This window comes from Bubalus bubalis, chromosome 4, assembly GCF_019923935.1.
Source record: "Bubalus bubalis isolate 160015118507 breed Murrah chromosome 4, NDDB_SH_1, whole genome shotgun sequence".
NCBI lineage: Eukaryota > Metazoa > Chordata > Mammalia > Artiodactyla > Bovidae > Bubalus > Bubalus bubalis.
Window position 1 is genome coordinate 3,065,706 of NC_059160.1, and position 17,925 is coordinate 3,083,630.

Genomic DNA, 17,925 nt, shown 5'->3' on the forward strand with positions numbered 1-17,925 from the left:
CAGGGAACTCTCTGCCGTCTTTCCCTGGCCCCGAGGCCCCCGGTCGGTCAGCTCCCTCCTTCCGCCCGCCTTCCAGAGTCTCCCGGCATTACTGGCACGTGGGACTCCAGGGAGGAGCAGTCTCGCCCTTCATCTCAGAGTGGGACTCCAGGGAGGAGCAGTCTCGCCCTTCATCTCAGAGCAGAAGGTCCCTGTGCCATCTTTAAAATATTTTTTCCTCTGTTATTCAGAGCAGGTTATTCCTGCTGAGTTGTGGGGCTTCACTGACTTTCCTCTGTCACAGCCGCTCCACCGCCGAGCCCAGCTAGCGGCCGTTTCATTTCACATGCTGTCCTTTCAGCTCTGAATTTTCCATTTGGTTCCTTCTAGTCGTCTCTTTTTGTCCTGGGAACTTCTGTCCTTCCGTTCACTTTAGGAACGTTCAGAGCAGCACCTCACCGAGCCTGGTTCTATCAACCACGCTGAAGTTTGTGTCTGACGCCTCAGACACCTGGGGTGTCCCGGGTGGGGCGTCTGCTGACTGGCTTTCCCCCTGGACCTCGCAGGGTTGCCTGGTTCTTGGTGTGCTGGTTAATTTTGCAGGCTGGGTATTTTTAATATTATGTTGTGAGTCCTCTGGAGGATTTTCTTTTCTTAGGCAGGTGCTCAGCCTGGTTGTACACAGATGGCAAGGCCGTGGGAGGGGGCTTCCACATCAGTCCAGCTCTTAAGGACTTTGCACGCTTCTGGGGGCCTCCCTGGTGTTGGTCACTTGGGTGAGGCTGGCACCAGGAGCTGACAGACTTGGCCGTTCAGCTCCCAAGGCCCCTATGCGCATCCTGTGTGTTCTGCTCACGAAGGCCAAGAGGGGTCCCGGCGTCCCGGCACGTGTCTGTCTACCGGCAGAGCCAGGACGCCCTCCCAGCCCTGCTGGCCATGCTCCGGCTCCTCTGGACACAAGAGCAGGCTTTCTTTCTCTGCATCCAGCAGGCTTGGGCTGCCCCGGTGGCGCTCGTGGTAAAGAACCCGCCTGCAGGTGCAGGAGATGTAAGAGACTCCGGTTCGATCCCTGGGTGGGGAAGACACCCTGGAGAAGGAAATGGCAACCCACTCCAGTGTTCTTGCCTGGAGAATGCCATGGACAGAGGAGCCTGGCGGGCTACAGTCCATGGGGTCGAAAAGAGCCGGACACGCTGAAGCAACTTAGCACACAGGCATCCAGCGTGCAGTTCAAGACCCCAGGCTGCCCTTGGAGCAGAGGTGTAAGTGAAAGTCACTCAGTTGCAAACTCACGGATTATACAGCCCATGGAATTCTCCAGGCCAGAATACTGGAGTGGGTAGCCTTTCCCTTCTCCGGGGGATCTTCCCAACCCAGGGATCGAACCAGGGTCTCCTACATTTCAGGTGGATTCTTTATCAGCTGAGCCACAAGGGAAGCCCAAGAATACTGGAGTGGGTAGCCTATCCCTTCTCCAGGGGATCTTCCCAATCCAGGGATCAAACTGGGGTCTTCTGCATTGCAGGTGGATTCTTTACCAACTGAGCTATCAGGGAAGCCCCAGAGGTGGGCATAGAGACAAAGGGAAGGGCCTGCAAGGGTTGCTCCTTCTGCTGGGACCCCGTTTTCTGCGGGGACCCCACTCCTTCTGCGGGGACCCCACTCCTCCTGCGGGGACCCCCGCTCCTTCTGCGGGGAGCCCCGCTCCTTCTGCGGGGACCCCACTCCTCCTGTGGGGATGCCACTCCGGCCAGCCGGCCTGCTGCTGTCTGCTTCGGGCCCCTCAGTTCACTCTCTGCCTCCCGTCTTGCCCAGACCTCTTGGTCACAATCAGCGGGGAGAGGGCGGCCATGGGCGGCCCTGGAGTCTTGGGCTAGTCCTGCGGACGCCGGCCCTCTCGAGCTGCTCTCGAGCCTGCCGTGCTGTTTGCCACCTCACGCGGGCGATCCTGGCCGCAGCCCTGGGAGCTGTCCTTGACTTGCTCCATTTCCAAGGTGGCAGTCGGGGCCAGGAGGGGGCTCTACTAGAGCCCGGACCCCGAGATCCTGGGGTGGCCCCGCGAGGATGCTGGTTCTGGGGTTCCTCTCAGCAGCCCCCACTGCCTCTCCTGACGGGGGGGGTGGGGAGAGCAGGGATCTTGGTGCAGGAGTCAGGTATTGCGCCCCAAGTGGCCAGGGGGTGCCACTCAGGCCCCCGGAGTTCTCAGTCCCCGATCACTAGGCTGGGGACGCTTCCCGGGGGTAGCCTGTGTTCGAAGGAGCGCAGGGCTGCGCAGGTGGGAGTTGGGGACTGGCTGCGTCCTGTGTGTGCAAATGCAGCTCCGCAGGTTTAAGGTCTGCAGGGCAATGGTGGTTGCAGCCTGTCCACCGAACCCACGGCCTGGGGACCCACAGAAAAGCCCATCCCGAGCAGGTGCAGCAGCAGCGTTTCCTGAAAGGCCCAGTCCCGTCCTTTCCCGGGTGCTGATGCAGAAAAGCCTTGGGGGCGGCTGGGCCACCTGGAGCCCAACGCTGGGCTGGGGGGACCCTGGCCCCGCCCACCGCCATCCGGGTGGGGGTGCGCTGTTGGGTGGGTGGCCGTGCACCCGCCGTCCGGGACCTTGTAAGAGAAGCAGACCCATAGACAGCAGGGACGTTTCTGCTCCGAGTCGCAGCTCGGAAGCCCACGCAGTGTCCGTGGGTCACGGCCAGCTCTGGGAAGGGCAGGACAGAGCCGAGACCGGCGGTGACCATGGCTCCTGGCCGTCATAGCCGCCCTGGGTGCCGCCTGGGCAGCCTCTCCCCCAGCCTCGCCCGTGGTCCCTCTGGAACGCGCGGCCCCTCAGTCCCCACCCACGTGGGAGGGTGACCGCCTGTCACACCAGGCGAGGTCACACTCCCTGGGGACGGGGAGGGGAGGCCAGAGAACCGCGTCTCTTGTCAGCAGAAGCCTTGAGGCTTCCAGCCCAGGTTTGGTTACAAAATTTCAGTCCCTTTCTGGAAAGGACTGTGTTACGGGAGAGCACTGTTCTGAGTTGTTGACAATTATAATATTTGGTGATGGCTCTAGCAGATGGCTTTGTTGTTAGAAGGAAAATTAATGCTGGACAGACAGGCACAGAGCGGGCACCTTCAAGTTTGGCTGAAGGGCCTGAAAGAGAGAACTGGGGGCTGATCTGAGTCACTGAGTCGGCAGGTGTCGGTCACTCGAGCCGCATTCCATGGAGAAATGGAAATCACTTCCAGTATGACTTTATGCAGGCTTCCCAGGGGGCCCAGTGGTAAAGAATCAGCCTGCCAATGCAGGCGACCTGGGTTCGATCCCTGAGTCGGGAAGATCCCCTGGAGGAGGACATGGCAACCCACTCCAGTGTTCTTGCCTGGGAAATCCCATGGATGAGGAGCCTGGCGGGCTGCCGTCCATGGGGTCGCAAAGAGTCGACTGAAGCGACTTAGCACACATGCGTGATTTTATGCAAGGTGCAAACCCTACTAAAATTACCTACCCTGACACGCTGTTGGTAAGGATATTCTTGTAAATGAAAGCTACGTCCTTCAACATTAAAGATATTCCAACCCCTTGCTGTACGTGGCTGCTTGATTATTGTTGTTATTTTTTTTTAAGGTCTTTTTCTTCACCAGTTTCTGAGTGGCTTTGTGGATGTTCACGTCCACACTTGGTTGCCTGTCCCGCATCCTGCAGTCGGGTGGCATGGCTATGGGTGAGGGGATGCCCCGCCTCGGTGTGCCTGTGGTGTGTGTTCATCTGGGTGTGTGTGTATTTGGTGTGTGTGTGTGTGTATGTGTATCCAGGTGTGATGTGTGGGTATCTGGTGTGTTTTGGGGGCAGGTAGCAAGGGTGGGGACTAGTGGCTTGGCTGAGGGACTGCAGCGGTCCCCATGAGTGTGTGGCCAGAGCACACTTACATAACATCCAAGCAAGTTCTTTGTGATCATACATTCCAGTAAAGCCTTATAAATTCATCCTTTACTTCTCTTGGGATTTGTAATGTGTTAGATAAGTTGTAGAATTCATCATCAATGAACAAAAATGACCAAACTGAGGGTCGTAGCTGGACATTAGGTTTTCAAGATGTTTAATAATATAAAATTAAACAAAAATCAAAGACGTGTTCAAACGTGAGAGTTTTTTTTCCAATTTTATGAAAAAGTTGCCTTTTCTTTGTCTTCTTTTATTTTGAATTTGCTTAGTTTTTACAGCATTGCAAAAGTTGATACCAGTTAAGATTTCTATTTTAAAGTTAAAAACTGTGATCCTAAACTGCACTTTAATCACACAGACCCTAAACTTCAGCATGTACCCCGTGCCACTTAACGCCGCAGGGCGGGAGGGCGACAGGGAGAAGCACTTCTGGTGAGCGGGCGGTGGTTCTGTCTGCGGGGCTCGCGCCCTCCAGCGGGTGATGACTCGTGACCGCAGCACTCACGTCTCCTCTTGGGACGCTCGTGGTTCTTTCTGCACTTCCAACTGTTTTCTTTTTCTTTCTGAATACTTTTATCATGGAGGTAGCATGCTGTTCCATGGAAAGATGGTCTTGTCCTTAATAAACAGGAGCTCTTTAGTTCTTTGTTTTATGACCGAGTGGCCTAAAGAGCTGTTTCTCATAATCCGTAATGTCTGTAGAGAGTAGGTAAACAGTTTGCTTCTGTTGGATTCCAAATTGAGTCTTAAGACCAGGAGAAGTGAAGACACACTGGGATGAGGACAGAGAACATGCACGGTGGCTGTTTTCAGCGCCCCCGAGGTGTGCAGCAGCAGAGCCCCCTGCCCACGCGGGAGGGCCAGGTGACGGCGTGTCTGAGCGCGCCCGGCACTGCCCGCTGGGCGCCTGGGAGGTGGCACAGAGCAGGTTCTGTTTGCTCGTCCCATGAGACTTTCTGTCTTAAATGTTCAAGAGCCTTCAGGCTGTGCGGAGCCCTGTGGGCAGCCCCTCAGAGCGTGAGCATCCTTTCCCAGGGCTTCCTGTGGCGCTGGGCCACAGTGTCTCCCCCGAGTGCGCTGGTAAAATTCCTGTCCAGTGGGGACCTTGCCAGTGTGTTAGTCGCTCAGCCGTGTTGGACTCTTTTTGACCGTGTGGACTGTAGCCCGCCAGGCTCCTCTGTCCATGTGACTCTCCAGGCAAGAATGCTGGAGTGGGCTGCCATTCCCTTCTCCAGGGGATCTTACCGACCCCAGGATCGAACCCAGCTCTCCTGCATTGCAAGCAGATTCTTTACTCTCTGAGCCACCAGGGAAGCCCAGGGACCTTGCTGCCTGTGGTTTTAAACTCTTTGGTGACTCACAAGTTCAGAGCTGTAGCAACGATTTCTTGGGAAGCCGTCAGTTTGAGATGAGAGGAGAATATTTTCACGGAGGTTGTGTCCAAGCCCTCTTGCTGTGGGTTGGTTTTCGTGGTGGTCCTGTGGACGGCTCCGCCAACGCTGGCACGCAAGGGTGTGCGGCGAGCCCAGGTGGGGGACCCGGGAAAGAGTTCGGAGGGGCCAGTCAGAGCTGTGGGGGGCAGCTGAAGCCCCCGTGTGACCTGCAGGACCCGGGGGGCCTGCTCTGCCTGGAGCGAGCCGCGGCAGAGGGTGTCATTGCTGCATGACTGCTCAGCCACACACGCACACGGGTACACATCACACAGATGTACACACACAGACACACAGAGCCGGGAGGGAGCGCCCACGGGGCCAGGGGCCGCGCGGGAGGGACGCCTGTGCCGGCAGACAGGCAGGGGCGTCAGGCGGTGGCACGGCGGGTTGAGTCCGGTCCGCTGCACCGGCCCCCAGCAGTTAAGGTTGTTTCACAACCTGCACGTCCTCCAAGCAGCGTGGAGCGTAAACAATGCAGTGTGTGCCGGAGTCGTCTTCCGGAAGCGTGGAGTCAGCTGTGTCTGGCCTCAGCGCCTCGGTTGAGACTGGATAGGACCCCTGACCCTTCAGCTGGGCCCACATGAGTGTCCGCTCAGTGACCTTTTTTTTTTTTTTTAATTGAAGGATAATTGCTTTACAGACTTTTGCTGTTTTCTGTCAAACTTCAACATGAATCAGCCATAAGTATACATATATCCCCTCCCTTTCGAACCTCCTTCCCATCTGCCTCCCCATCCCACTCCTCTAGGTTGATACAGAGCCCCTGTTTGAGTTTCCTGAGCCATACAGCAAATTCCCGTTGGCTATCTATTTGACATATGGTAATGTAAGTTTCCATGTTACTCTCTCCATACATCTCACCCTCTCCTTCCCTCTCCCTATCTCCATAAGTCTATTTATGTCTGTTTCTCCATTATTGCCCTGTAAATAAATTCTTCAGTACCATTTTTCTAGATTCCGTATATATGCGTTAGAATACTATATTTATCTTTCTCTTTCTGACTTACTTCACTCTGTATAATAGGTTCTAGGTTCATCCACCTCTTCAGAACTGACTCAAATGTGTTCCTTTTTATGGCTGAGTAATATTCCATCGTGTATATGTACCACGGCTTCTTTATCCCTTCATCCGTCGATGGGCATCTGGGTTGCTTCCATGTTCTAGCTGTTGTAAATAGTGCTGCGATGAACAATGGGCTACATGCGTCTCTTTCAGTTTTGGCTTCCTCGGGGTATACGCCTAGGAGTGGGATTGCTGGGTCATATAGTGCTTTTATTCCTAGTTTTTTAAGGAACCTCCATATCGTCTTCCATAGTGGCTGTGCGCTCAGTGGCCTTGTGGCATCACAGGGCCCATCGCTCTAGCCGCGGGGGGAGCTGAGCGCCGCTGTTTCTGGTCGAGTGGAGGCCGGTGCCGGGTTGCCCCGCGCATGGTGATGGACCTTCCCCCACGCTCCCTGTGCCCTGGAGGCCCTGCGGCTCCATCCCACGGGGACCCCAGCCCCTGGCCTTCAGGGAGGCGTGCCTCGGGCTTGCTCGTCTTGCTGTCCCTGTGCGCAGCTGCCTCGGGAGGAAAGCCTCTCTCTGGGGCCTACCTTGGCTCAATGCACACCCAGCGGGGCGAGCCTGGTGAGGCCTCTGTCCCCTCGAACCTTGGGGATCTCACAGCGGCAGGGCTGTGACCCAGCGTGGGCGCTGCCAGCCTGCACACATGCTGAGTCGCTTCTGCCGTGTCCAGGTCTTTGCGACCCCGTGGACTGTGTAGCCCACCAGGCTCCTCTGTCCATGGAATTTCCCAGGGAAGAATACTGGAGCGGGTTGCCATTTCCTCCTCCAGGGGGTCTTCCCAACCCAGGGATCAAACTACGTCTCCTGCATCTTTCCAGCCTGGAAGGTCACTGAATCCGAGCACCTGGAGCCTAGATCTGAGCAGGGGGCTCCTGCCTGTGTTGGGAAGCCTCGGGGGTCTTCTGCCTTTTGAGTGGTCTTATCCGAGCATAAAGGAGGTGGAGGGATTCCCCAGTCCTCCTCCCTGGGCTTGGTCCCCGAGAGGACAGAGGAGTGGCTCGTGGTAGGGGACGGCCTCCGTCTGCCCAATCCGGTCACGGCGTGCCCACTGCACCATTTGTCCTTGGGGTGGCTGTTGCCACAGGCAGACTCCTTTTTTTCATCTCAAGAAATTTTAAAAATCACCCTGAGAAAGTCACTTTGCTTTAGTAATTTAGTAGAGCAGAGGTTTTATAAAGGCTGCCAATAAGACTGCTGTCCCAGTAAGGCTGCTTGACTTGGCTTGAAAATCTTACTTCTGTTGTAGGTGTGTGTGGCAGGGGAGTGGGGGGCGATTATCCAGAGTTGAAAAAATCTTTGTTTGATCAGAGCAGGTGTTGGGTGTGGAGCCTCAGTTTGCTCTCTGCTTCCTGTTTGGAGAAGGGTCCCCGAGCCCACCAGCCCTGGAGGCAGCGGGAGACGCTGGCCGGCCTCTGGCAGAACCGGGGTGGTGGGCAGGGGGGCGCTGCTTTAGTGGCCGGAGCCCAGGGGTCTGCTGAAACCCTCCAGTGGCGGACGGTCCCATCACAAACGGGTGCTGGGGTGGGGGCGGGGGAGCCCTGGGCCAGGGAGGCGCCCAGTGAGTCGAGTGTCTGTTCCAGAACCTTCTGTTCCGAAGCTTGCTTGAAAGGGGATGTTGGGTTGTGACTTTATAAAGGGAGAGGAGACGCCTACGACCCTCGGCCCCTGATCCTGCGACGCGGCACAGCCGGCCCAGGGACCACGAGGGCGCCTCCAGCCGTGGCAGGAGCAGCTCGGGGAGCGCCGTCTGGGCATGGATGCCTGCCGCAGTCTGGTGGGAGGTGCTGCTCAGGGGAGACGCGGTGGCCAGCGCAGGCGCGGGCCCTTCATCTGTCCAGCGAGTCCAGTGCCGGCGTCGATTTGGTCTGAAAGCAACTGCACCTCCTTGCATCACTCACCCTTTCACGGAAGACTTTGGGCTTTTTATCTAATCTTGTGTGCAATGCAGGATTATGCAGAATGCAAGCCAAGGGAGAGAAATGCTAATTAGTGCAGGAAATGAAAGTGGCCCAGTTCCCACCATCAGCTCTCTGCCAGGTGAGCCTCCCGTGTCCGTCCATAGACGTGAACCGGCCATGCCCATGTGTGTGTTCACCCGACGTGCACTGCTGAGCCCTGAGACCCCTCCGCGCCAGCACAGACAGGGCGACCCGGGGCCCACGGTGTCATTGTCCCTGCACCGTGCCCGTGACTGATCCTCAGAGCCACACGCAGCCAGCAGCACCAGAGACTAAGTGACAGGCCTTGAGCGGGTCATCCCGCCAGCCACGCATGACCTGGGGCCTCTCCCAGACTCTCGATGCCCCCTCACAGGAGGGGAGGGTTTTGAAGACGAGGGTGTGACCGCACATGCCAGGCGACACAGAGCAGGCACCGAAGCCCGTGGCCTGGGGTCAGCGGGCAGGGGATGCGGAAAGGAGCATGCCACCTGTGCTGGACCCCGCCCTCCTCGCCCCGACCCGGCCGCTTCCACGCCCCTGCCGCTTTCACCTGCCAGCCCCACGTGTCATCAGGAGGTTCGGGCTAAACTCTCGGCCCAGCAGTCGGAGGGGCTGAGGGAGCCAGGTGGGACCAGCCTCTGTTCCAAGCCCTGCTTTTTGATTGCCAACCCCCCACCCTCCCCACCAGGCTTCCCAGGTGGCTCAGTGGTAAAGAATCCGCCTGCCAAGCAGGAGATGTGAGTTTGATCCCTCGGTCGGGAAGATCCCTGGAGAAGGACATGGCAACCCACTGCAGTATTCCTGCCTGGGAAATCCCACGGACAGAGGCACCCGGTGGGCTCCAGTCCTTGGGGTCACAAAGAGTCGGACGTGACCTAGCGCCTTAACAACAACCCCCCCGGGCACAGGCTCGCCCAGGATGGCCTCCATCTGGATCCTGGGTTCTGGGCTTGTCCTTCCTCAGTCAGGCGAGATGTAGGCAGTGATGTCTTGTTCAAATCCCGTGATCTCTGTCCCTTTTTAGAGAAAATAATTCTGTTCGTCACCACGTCTGTTACGTGGACAAGTGGTGCGCACGTCAAAGATTGTATCCTGCTGACCTGGTTTTTTCTTCTCAGCCAAGCAGTAGATGAAGCTGTGGGTAAGCTAAGTGTAGCAGAAGGCAAGAGTCACTGGAATTTTTCCCTGTTGGGGTGTTAGAGCCCCCCACCCCACCCCAGTGAAAGCGCCTCAGTCTCAGGCCCTCTGCGAGGCTCCACCCTCGAATGTCCCTGCCGCCCCTTCTCTCCCGGGCGGCCCCCTCGCAGCCTCCTCTGGTCCGACCGCTGGCAGGCTGGGGTCAGATACCCTCGGGAGCAGGGGGTACAAGAGGGATCATAGCTTCAGAGAGTCAGAGCCCAGGGGAGAGGCCCTGGGTGGAGGCTGTACTGGGTCGGGTCTGCCCAGCCGGCTTCCAGCTCTTCTGCGAGAGTGTCCCTTTCCTGCCGCAGCCCAGCACCTCTAACCTTGGGGACACCCCACTCTCGGAACTTCGAGGCATCTAAGCTGGCTCTTGGAACTTGATTTCCTTAGGCCACCAGGCCAGAGGTGAAGCAAGGTCGGTCATTCCAGGTGTCACAGCGCCGTAGTGTCAATTAGCTGTTGCAGAAGCAGAGCCCGTCGGCGCGCTCGCAGGCCTCCGAGCCAGCCTGGGGCCTCGAGGAGTCGCCGCGCGCCTCTGTGTGAAGGTGGATGGGGTTTCCACCCGCTTCACCGGCGGGCTTGGGGGTCGTAGCCTGTTCACGCTGGGGGCTTGACCTCCAGCCTCCCTGCTCCCAGGTCCTGTCCTTGGTGAGGTCTTTCTGGCCCCGCGTTCGTGAAAGGTTGTTGTTGAATCACGCGAATACACCAGGATTCTTGGCTCCCGGAGGAGAAGAATTCAATCCGGGGCCAGAGACAAGGCTTGATTGCTCAGAGCTTTTGTGTAATAAAGTTTTATTAAAGTATAAAGGAGATAGAGAAAGCTTCTGACATAGGCATCAGAAGGGGGCAGAAAGAGCACCCCCTTGCTAGTCTTCAGCTGGATGTTATATAGTCACTAGCAGTCTGTTAATGAAAGAAAGGAATGTCTTATGATTCAGAATAGCACCAGGCCCCTCGCCCATAAGATGCATTTTGGGATAATCTTGGGCCATAAAATAATTAACTTGAATCTTAAAGAAGGGCAGACCACCATACAAATAGTTTCATTTACATAGATTAGGGGAACAATATCTGAGTATAACATACTGGTTTGTCAAGTAGGTTTTTGGGCCAAGAGGCGGAACCGACTTGGAGACCGAGTTTGGGGTAAAGGCGTAGTACATTAGCATAGCTTAAGACAAACATTTCCATAAGAAAAAGGCATTGGTTATCTCTAGGCTCAAGAATAGCTAACTTCAGGTGAAACCAGGTGTCATTATGGCAACACAGTATTTTAAGAGAAACCTTTTTTTAAATTTGTATAGAGAAGGAAAAAAATATTGCTAGTTTGTTTCCTCCTGTCGCTTAAGAGAGATAAAAATGTCTGACACTTGCAGGCTATTTCCTCCATTTGGAGACCCCTGGCCTTCCTGCCTGTTACCCTCTCATTCGGTCACAGGCTGTCGCCTCGTGTTCCCCACGGCTGTTTGTGTCCAGCCTTACCTGAGGCCCGTGGTGACGACTGGGTCTCCAGTCAAGGGTGTTCCGTGCTGTCCTCCCCGCGCCCAGCCAGGCGCCCCCTTCCTCCTCCTGCGCCCAAGTGGGTGGTGGGACCCCGAGCCCCCTGCGCCCCACCTTGGTGTGGCCCTGACCCACCGCACGCCGTGGGGTCCTGGTCTGTCCCGGGCCTCCTTCCCTCTTCATTTCTGAGCAGACTGAACAGCAGGTGCTGGGGCGTAAGCACCTTTCCCCGGGTTCGGCACGGCCGCTGGCCGGAGAAGCTGCAGCCCGCTTCGGTCCCTGTGGACGAAACACCCCGTCTTCAGGGCATGGACTGGGTCCCAGCCTTATGTAGCGCTGAGGCTTACGATGACACGGAGCTTGTCGCCTGCCTCTGGGATGTCCCAGCGCGTGGAGTCGCTCTGCTGCCGCTCAGGTGAGTCCTGTGACCCGCTGAGTGAGGGCGTGGTGTCTTTGCAGATGCCTGCACAGTGCCTATTTCCGAGATCATCACCGTTGAGGAAACGGACGTTAACGGGAAGCAGTACAGCAGCGGAAAATGGCAGAAAATGGAAAAGCCGTACGCTTTCACAGGTAATCTCCTAAAGCCCCTCGTGGCTCCAGGCAGGTCACATGAAAGAGAACTCCTCTGTCATTTGCTTAACGGACTCCCTGTGTCCTTGGTTTATGGAAAGGTCCTTGCATCATTTTTCCAAGCTCTGGTTTTTTTTTTTACTGAGGTATAGATGGTTTACAGCATTGTGTTAACCTCTGCTGGAGAGCAAATGAGTCAGTTATGCGTATCCAAGCTCTGCTTTTAATGTTTGTTCATCTTTTATATTTCTTTATTATTATTCTTTTTTTTACATGGGTTAAAAGAGCTGAGGGGTAGACTCTCTTCCCTCATACACACTGGAAGGGATTAACTGGTCAGAGGAGAGGGGCGCGTCAGGCAGCGGGGTGTGGCCCGGGGCTCACGCGTGTGTTCGGAAAGGGGCGCGTCAGGCAGCGGGGCATGGCCCGGGGCTCACGCGTGTGTTCTCCGTGCAGTGCACCGAGTGCGGCGGGCGCGGCGGCACCGCTGGAGGTGGGCGCAGGTGACGTTCTGGTGCCTGGAGGAGCAGCTGTACCACCTGTGGCTGCAGACCCTGCGGGAGCTGCTGGAGGCGCTGAGTACGTGCCTGCACTGTGCTCGGCGCAAAAGCGGACATAGCGAGACGCTGTGACTTCTGAACACTTTTCTGGTTAGAGGACCGCGCGGGGGGTGCCCGGAGCCTGGCCCCCAGGCGCCAGCGCCTTCACTTATGAGCGTGAGGCCGGGGCAGGCCCCTTGGCGCCGTGGGCCTGGGTTTCTTTTCCTGGGCATTGGGGTGGTGAGACCTGCGCTCGAGGTGAGGAGGACTAAACCGGGTGCCCGGGGATCGCCTGTGTCCACCTGGGGGTGTCTGAGCTGTGAATTATTGCTATGTAAGGACGGTCTGTCTGTCCCATTTACAAAACAGTAGCTCATTTTGTACCTGGAAGGCCCATGTGGTTCGGGTATATGTATATATTTTTAATTGAAGAATAGCTGATTTATAGTGTCCTGTTAATTTCTGCTGTAAGCACAGTGACTCAGTTATACGTGTGTGTGTGTGTGTGTACACATGTTTTTCTTCAGATTCTTCTCCATTATGGTTTATAACAGGATACTGAATATAGTTCCCCTGTGCCATGCAGTAGAAACTTAGTGTTTATCACCATATATATGATATTTTGCTAATCTTTTTTGGGTATAGTCTTAATATACAGTCTCAACAACTGAGTACAATCTTCAGCCACAGAAAAGAAAGAGCATGTGTTTAGCTTGCTTTTCTAGCATTTAAAATTAATTTGGCATCTAGATCTAGAGACTGGATTTTAATGTATTTGAAGGCAGCATTCCCCACGTAGCAGCTTCAGAGTGGCTTCCTGGCTTGGGAAAAGCACGTCTTTGGCTTTGCATCTGGGTGGTGGGACTTGGTCTCTGCATTTCACCGTCTAATTCTGCCGGACGGGATGGGTGTCTACTACCCGCCGTCTAACCAGTGTGTCCACCTTCCCCCCATCTCAGACCTCTGGCGCTTGGTCCTCTGCTTGTCCAGCTGGACCTCGGAATGAGTCTGAACGCACCCTTCACTGTGACTTAGGCGCTGTTTTTGTTCCGTAGCATCTCGACCGAAGCACTTGCTGGTGTTCATCAACCCGCTCGGAGGGAGAGGACAGGGCAAGCGGATCTATGAGAAGAAAGTGGCCCCGCTCTTCACACTGGCCTCCATCACCACCGAGATCATTGGTAAGGCGTGAGGGCTCTGCGTGGTGTGCAGAAGTAAGATTGGGAACGATCCAGGGAAGGTTTTAATTGGATAAAGACTATGTGTGTGTGTGGCCATACCATGCAGCTTGTGGGATCGCAGTTCCCTGAGCTTGAACCTGGACCCTTGGCCGTGGAAGTGTAGAGTCTTAACCACTGGACTGCCAGGGAATTCCCTAAGAGTCTTTTAACTAAATAGAATGTCGGGGTTTTGGCATGCCAGAATGAGAAGAATGCAAAGTAAAGAGTGTAGACTGTTCCAGCCGACGGTTAGCATATAAATCCCTCAAGAAAAACACCAAGAGGCAAAAGGACAAAGACCACAGACAGAAGGTTCTTGCAGGAGATGCAAGCAGTTAGTAAGGCTTAGAAATTGTTTCACCAGTGAGTGACATTTTAAAGAACCACGGTGCGATGCCACGTTTGTGGCACTGAGCTTCAGAGCAAGTTCTCGATGCTGGGAGGCTGTGGGGAGACAGTGCCTCCTGTTCGGTGCCTCGAAGGATTTGCGTAAACTTATTAAAGGGCCACTTGGCAGTGCGGGTCAGGCGTCTTAGGGTTTTTTAAACTTCCCAGGGGAAACCATCAGCTGTGCAGAGAGGGAGGTACGCAAATGTCTCTTGACTCGTTTTTATAAAAGCGTAACAATGGAAACCACTGATGCCCCAAACAAGAAACATGGATAACATTGAGCTGAATCTGGAGGAATAGTTTGTTTTTTAAAATGGTCTTTACAAGGAACTTTCAGTGATAGAAAGGGGGTTGTGATAAGATGCTGAGGGAGAAAGGACACAAAATTGTGTGCACAAGAGTTTTAGAAATTATAGTGAGTAAAGGGACGACGGATTGACATTTTCTACATTTGGTATTCTAAAATTTACAAAGTCCTTTGGCTACTAAGGGGAAACTATGAACTAGAAGATGTAACCTCTTCCCCCCAAAATCGTTATTTGTTGGCAATTAAGCGCCAATAAGGAGAAGGCAATGGCACCCCACTCCAGTGCTCTTGCCTGGAAAATCCCATGGACGGAGGAGCCTGGTGGGCTGCAGTCCATGGGGTCGCTAAGAGTCAGACACGACTGAGCGACTTCACTTTCACTGTTCACTTTCATGCATTGGAGAAAGAAATGGCAACCCACTCCAGTGTTCTTGCCTGGAGAATCCCAGGAACGGGGGAGCCTGGTGGGCTGTCGTCTCTGGGGTCGCACAGAGTCAGACACGACTGAAGCGACTTAGCAGCAGCAGCAAGCACCAATATTGGGACGTCTTACCCGCGGAGTGTATTCTGGGAGGCCGTGCTCCCCGAGGCCGGCTCCATCCCTCTCCGTGAATGGGATTTCGGGAAGACTAAGGAGGATTCCTTATAGCCAGCCCCCCGAGGATTTTATAGGCCCTCAGTTTAAAATGGTTTAAACCGCCTTCACTTTAAAGTGGATTCTCAGGCTTGAGTGTAAACGCTACAAGCTCATGTTGTCTCTCCCACAGTAACTGAACGTGCCAATCATGCCAAGGAGAGTCTGTATGAGCTCAACATCGACAAGTACGACGGGTGAGTGAGGCCCCCATCTGCTACTTGCAGCCCGTCCTCACCGGCCCTGCTCCCGCCCTCCCTCCCGAAGTAAACCTGCCTCTTCTGCAAGCTGGGCAAAGCAGGACCTGCAGAGGACCCTGTGTTCCTCTGCTCCTCAGAGGACCGCCGTGGAAGTTTGGTTTCCCTTCTCAGTCTTACTGCCTCATACAGAAATCTTTTCATTTGAAGGTGATCACCTCTTGTCCCTAAATATGTGTGTGTATGCCCTAAAGTCAAGGAGGTCCTTCAGAGCTAAGATGCGGCATCACTCACTGCCCAGGAGATGGGCCCCGACACAGACGCCGTCACCCGTGTGCTGTCCTGACCCAGGTTCTACACGCGTTCCATTAGTTCCCTAAAACAAAAGAGCCCCGAGGCAGGTGTGGCCTTCAGATGCAGGGCCGTATCTCTGGCCTCCTGTAGCCCCGCACGGGTCCTCGGCCTTCCTGGCGGGGCCAACTGCGGAGAACCGGCCAGTGACTGCCGCCTGTCCCTTGGTCTGGGGTCCAAGACCTCCTCTGGGTCAGGACCCGGTGTGCGTTTCAGGCTGTGATGGCATGGGGGTGCAGGGCTGGTCCCCGTCTGCGCCTCTGCTGTCTCTGTGCTCTCAGCTCCTGCAGACGGGCCTCCTCTGCCTCAGGCACAGCTGTCCCCTTGCCCGGCGCAGGGCTGGTACGTGGTCGGGGCCTGGTGGATGAGCAGAGAGCGGGAAAGGTGGTGAGGAGACGGAAAGCTCACACACGGCGCCCCTCTGGGCGCGGGAGTTTTGGTTGAGACTCACATGGCGAATAGCATGGAGGTGGGATTGGAACCGGGAGGCCGCCAGGGTTTATGGGTCCTGGGCAGGAGTGGCTGGACGCTGGCAGAGGGCACAGGACAGGGGGATGCCCTCCAGGATGTCTGGGGGAGAATTGGCTAGTCCCCGTGACCAGGTGCTCCCCGAGCGTCACCCAGCAGGTTTCGAATCCCGTGTAGCCAGCGGGGGGGGGCACGTCAGCTGAGCTGGGGGCCTGGCCCGTCCGGTCATGTGAAGGCTCAGGGCCCGTGCAGCCAGCATCTGTCTGACCCTCATCCCTGTCTCTCCAGCTGTGTGACCAGGGCCGCCAGCACCGTCTCTGCTGGCGCTTGGCGTCCTGAGTGTCACTGCTCCCGCTCCCAGGGCCCCGAGAAGGCTCTCGGGTCCCCAGTGGGCGACTGTGGCCCTGGGGACGTCAGGTAGCTTGAGGGTCAACAGATCCAGGGTCACACGGCGGGAGTGGGCCATGGTGGGGGCGGGGCCAGGAGGGAGCCGTGTGTCGCCTGCCACAGGGTCCAAGCTCCTGGGGGCCTTGGGCAGGGCTGGCAGGGGAAGAGGGGCCTGTGGGGGTCTTGCCGGCTTACCTTTCAGCAGCCATGCTGGAAGGCAGGGGCGTCCTCTGAGGCCTGGTCCCAGCCCCGCCTTCACTTGGTCCCCCAGACCTTTCAGAGCCCGGCCTGTGGCTACAGCGGGCTCCGAAGGCTCCCCTCCTTAGACACAGAGGGTCTAATGCCGTCTGGCGGGAGCAGGAGCAAAGTGGGTGTGTGGGGGCCGGCGGCCCAGCGGCACAGGCAGTCAGGAAGGCCCTGCCTGGACCCTCGGGGAGCTGGGAGCCGGCCACGGGTGCTGAGTCTGCCCCCTGTTCCTCCCGCAGCATCGTGTGCGTGGGCGGAGACGGCATGTTCAGCGAGGTTCTCCACGGCCTGGTGGGCAGGACGCAGAGGGACGCCGGTGTGGACCAGAACCAGCCCCGGGCCACGCTGGTGCCCAGCCCACTGCGCATAGGCATCATCCCTGCGGGTACGTGGGCCCGACGTCGGGCTCTGTCCATTGAGGGGTGGGGTGAGCAGGGTCTGTCCACTGAGTGGGGCCGGATCTCGGGCTCTGTTCACTGGGGGCTGGGGTGAGTGGGGTCTGTCCACTGGGGGAGGTGGGTGGGCAGGGTCTGTCCACTATGAGGGGGCCGGGTGTCAGGGTCTGTCCACTGCGAGGGGACCGGGTGTCAGGGTCTGTCCACTGTGAGGGGGCCGGGCGTCCGGGTCTGTCCACTGTGAGGGGGCCGGGCGTCAGGGTCTGTCCACTGTGAGGGGGCCGGGCGTCAGGGTCTGTCCACCGAGTGCAGGCCGGGTGGGTCGCCCGTGGCTTTGCCTTCAGGTTCACTCCATTTCAGGCGTGCTCTTCTCTCCACGCACCTGACATGGGACCACGGCTGCATGCGGGAAGGGGTCCTGCCCTCCTCCCCGGGCACCAGGTTCCCACCAGGTGGTGGCGGTGGTCTGTGCTCTCAGAGAGCCAGCTGTTGATGGTGGGTGGGCAGTGGGGCCTGGAGCACAGTGGAGGAGAAGGGGAGCCCGGGGAACAGGCGGCGGCCTGGAAGAAGCGACTGGTGCCTGGAGCCGGGGCTGGGTGTCAGGGCGGGGGGCCTCAGGGTGTAAGGTGGCTGGCTTGTCCTGAGTTGGCTGGCTCAGCATGTTTCACGACTCAAGGAAGCACCTCGTTCTTTCAAAGGACCCACTGTAGTCGGGGGGTAGGAGGTGAGGCAGGGGCTTTGCGTACATCTAACCGGGAGGGGTCATAACTTTTCTTCCAAGGATTTCTTTGGAAGGACTGATGCTAAAGCTGAAACGCCAGTACTTTGGCCACCTCATGCAAAGAGTTGACTTATTGGAAAAACTCTGATGCTGGGAGGGATTGGGGACAGGAGGAGAAGGGGATGACAGAGGATGAGATGGCTGGATGGCATCACCGACTTGATGGACGTGAGTCTGAGTGAACTCCGGGAGTTGGTGATGGACAGGGAGGCCTGGCGTGCTGTGATTCTTGGGGTCGCAAAGAGTTGGGCACGACTGAGCGACTGAACTGAGCTGAACCGGGAGGGGACGCCCTCCCCGCCCTTGTCTGAGCTGCAGCGGCGGGGACCCTGCTGGGTCAGGCTCGGGCGTGAATGGTGCCGTCACCCCGTTTTCTGGCTGAAGATGCTGGTGAGGTTCCACGGTCAGAGGGCA

General features: G+C 56.8%; 1 protein-coding gene across 1 annotated transcript in view; it reads left to right on the forward strand.

Annotated features, from left to right (window-relative positions):
• CERK (ceramide kinase) overlaps positions 1-17,925 on the forward strand; it is a 38,883-nt gene that overhangs the window by 9,584 nt on the left and 11,374 nt on the right. Inside the window, exons 4-8 of the mRNA XM_045165205.1 lie at positions 11,483-11,596; positions 12,053-12,175; positions 13,191-13,316; positions 14,820-14,883; positions 16,575-16,720. Coding sequence (XP_045021140.1) covers positions 11,483-11,596; positions 12,053-12,175; positions 13,191-13,316; positions 14,820-14,883; positions 16,575-16,720 — 573 coding nt within the window. The remainder of the gene's footprint in view (positions 1-11,482; positions 11,597-12,052; positions 12,176-13,190; positions 13,317-14,819; positions 14,884-16,574; positions 16,721-17,925) is intronic.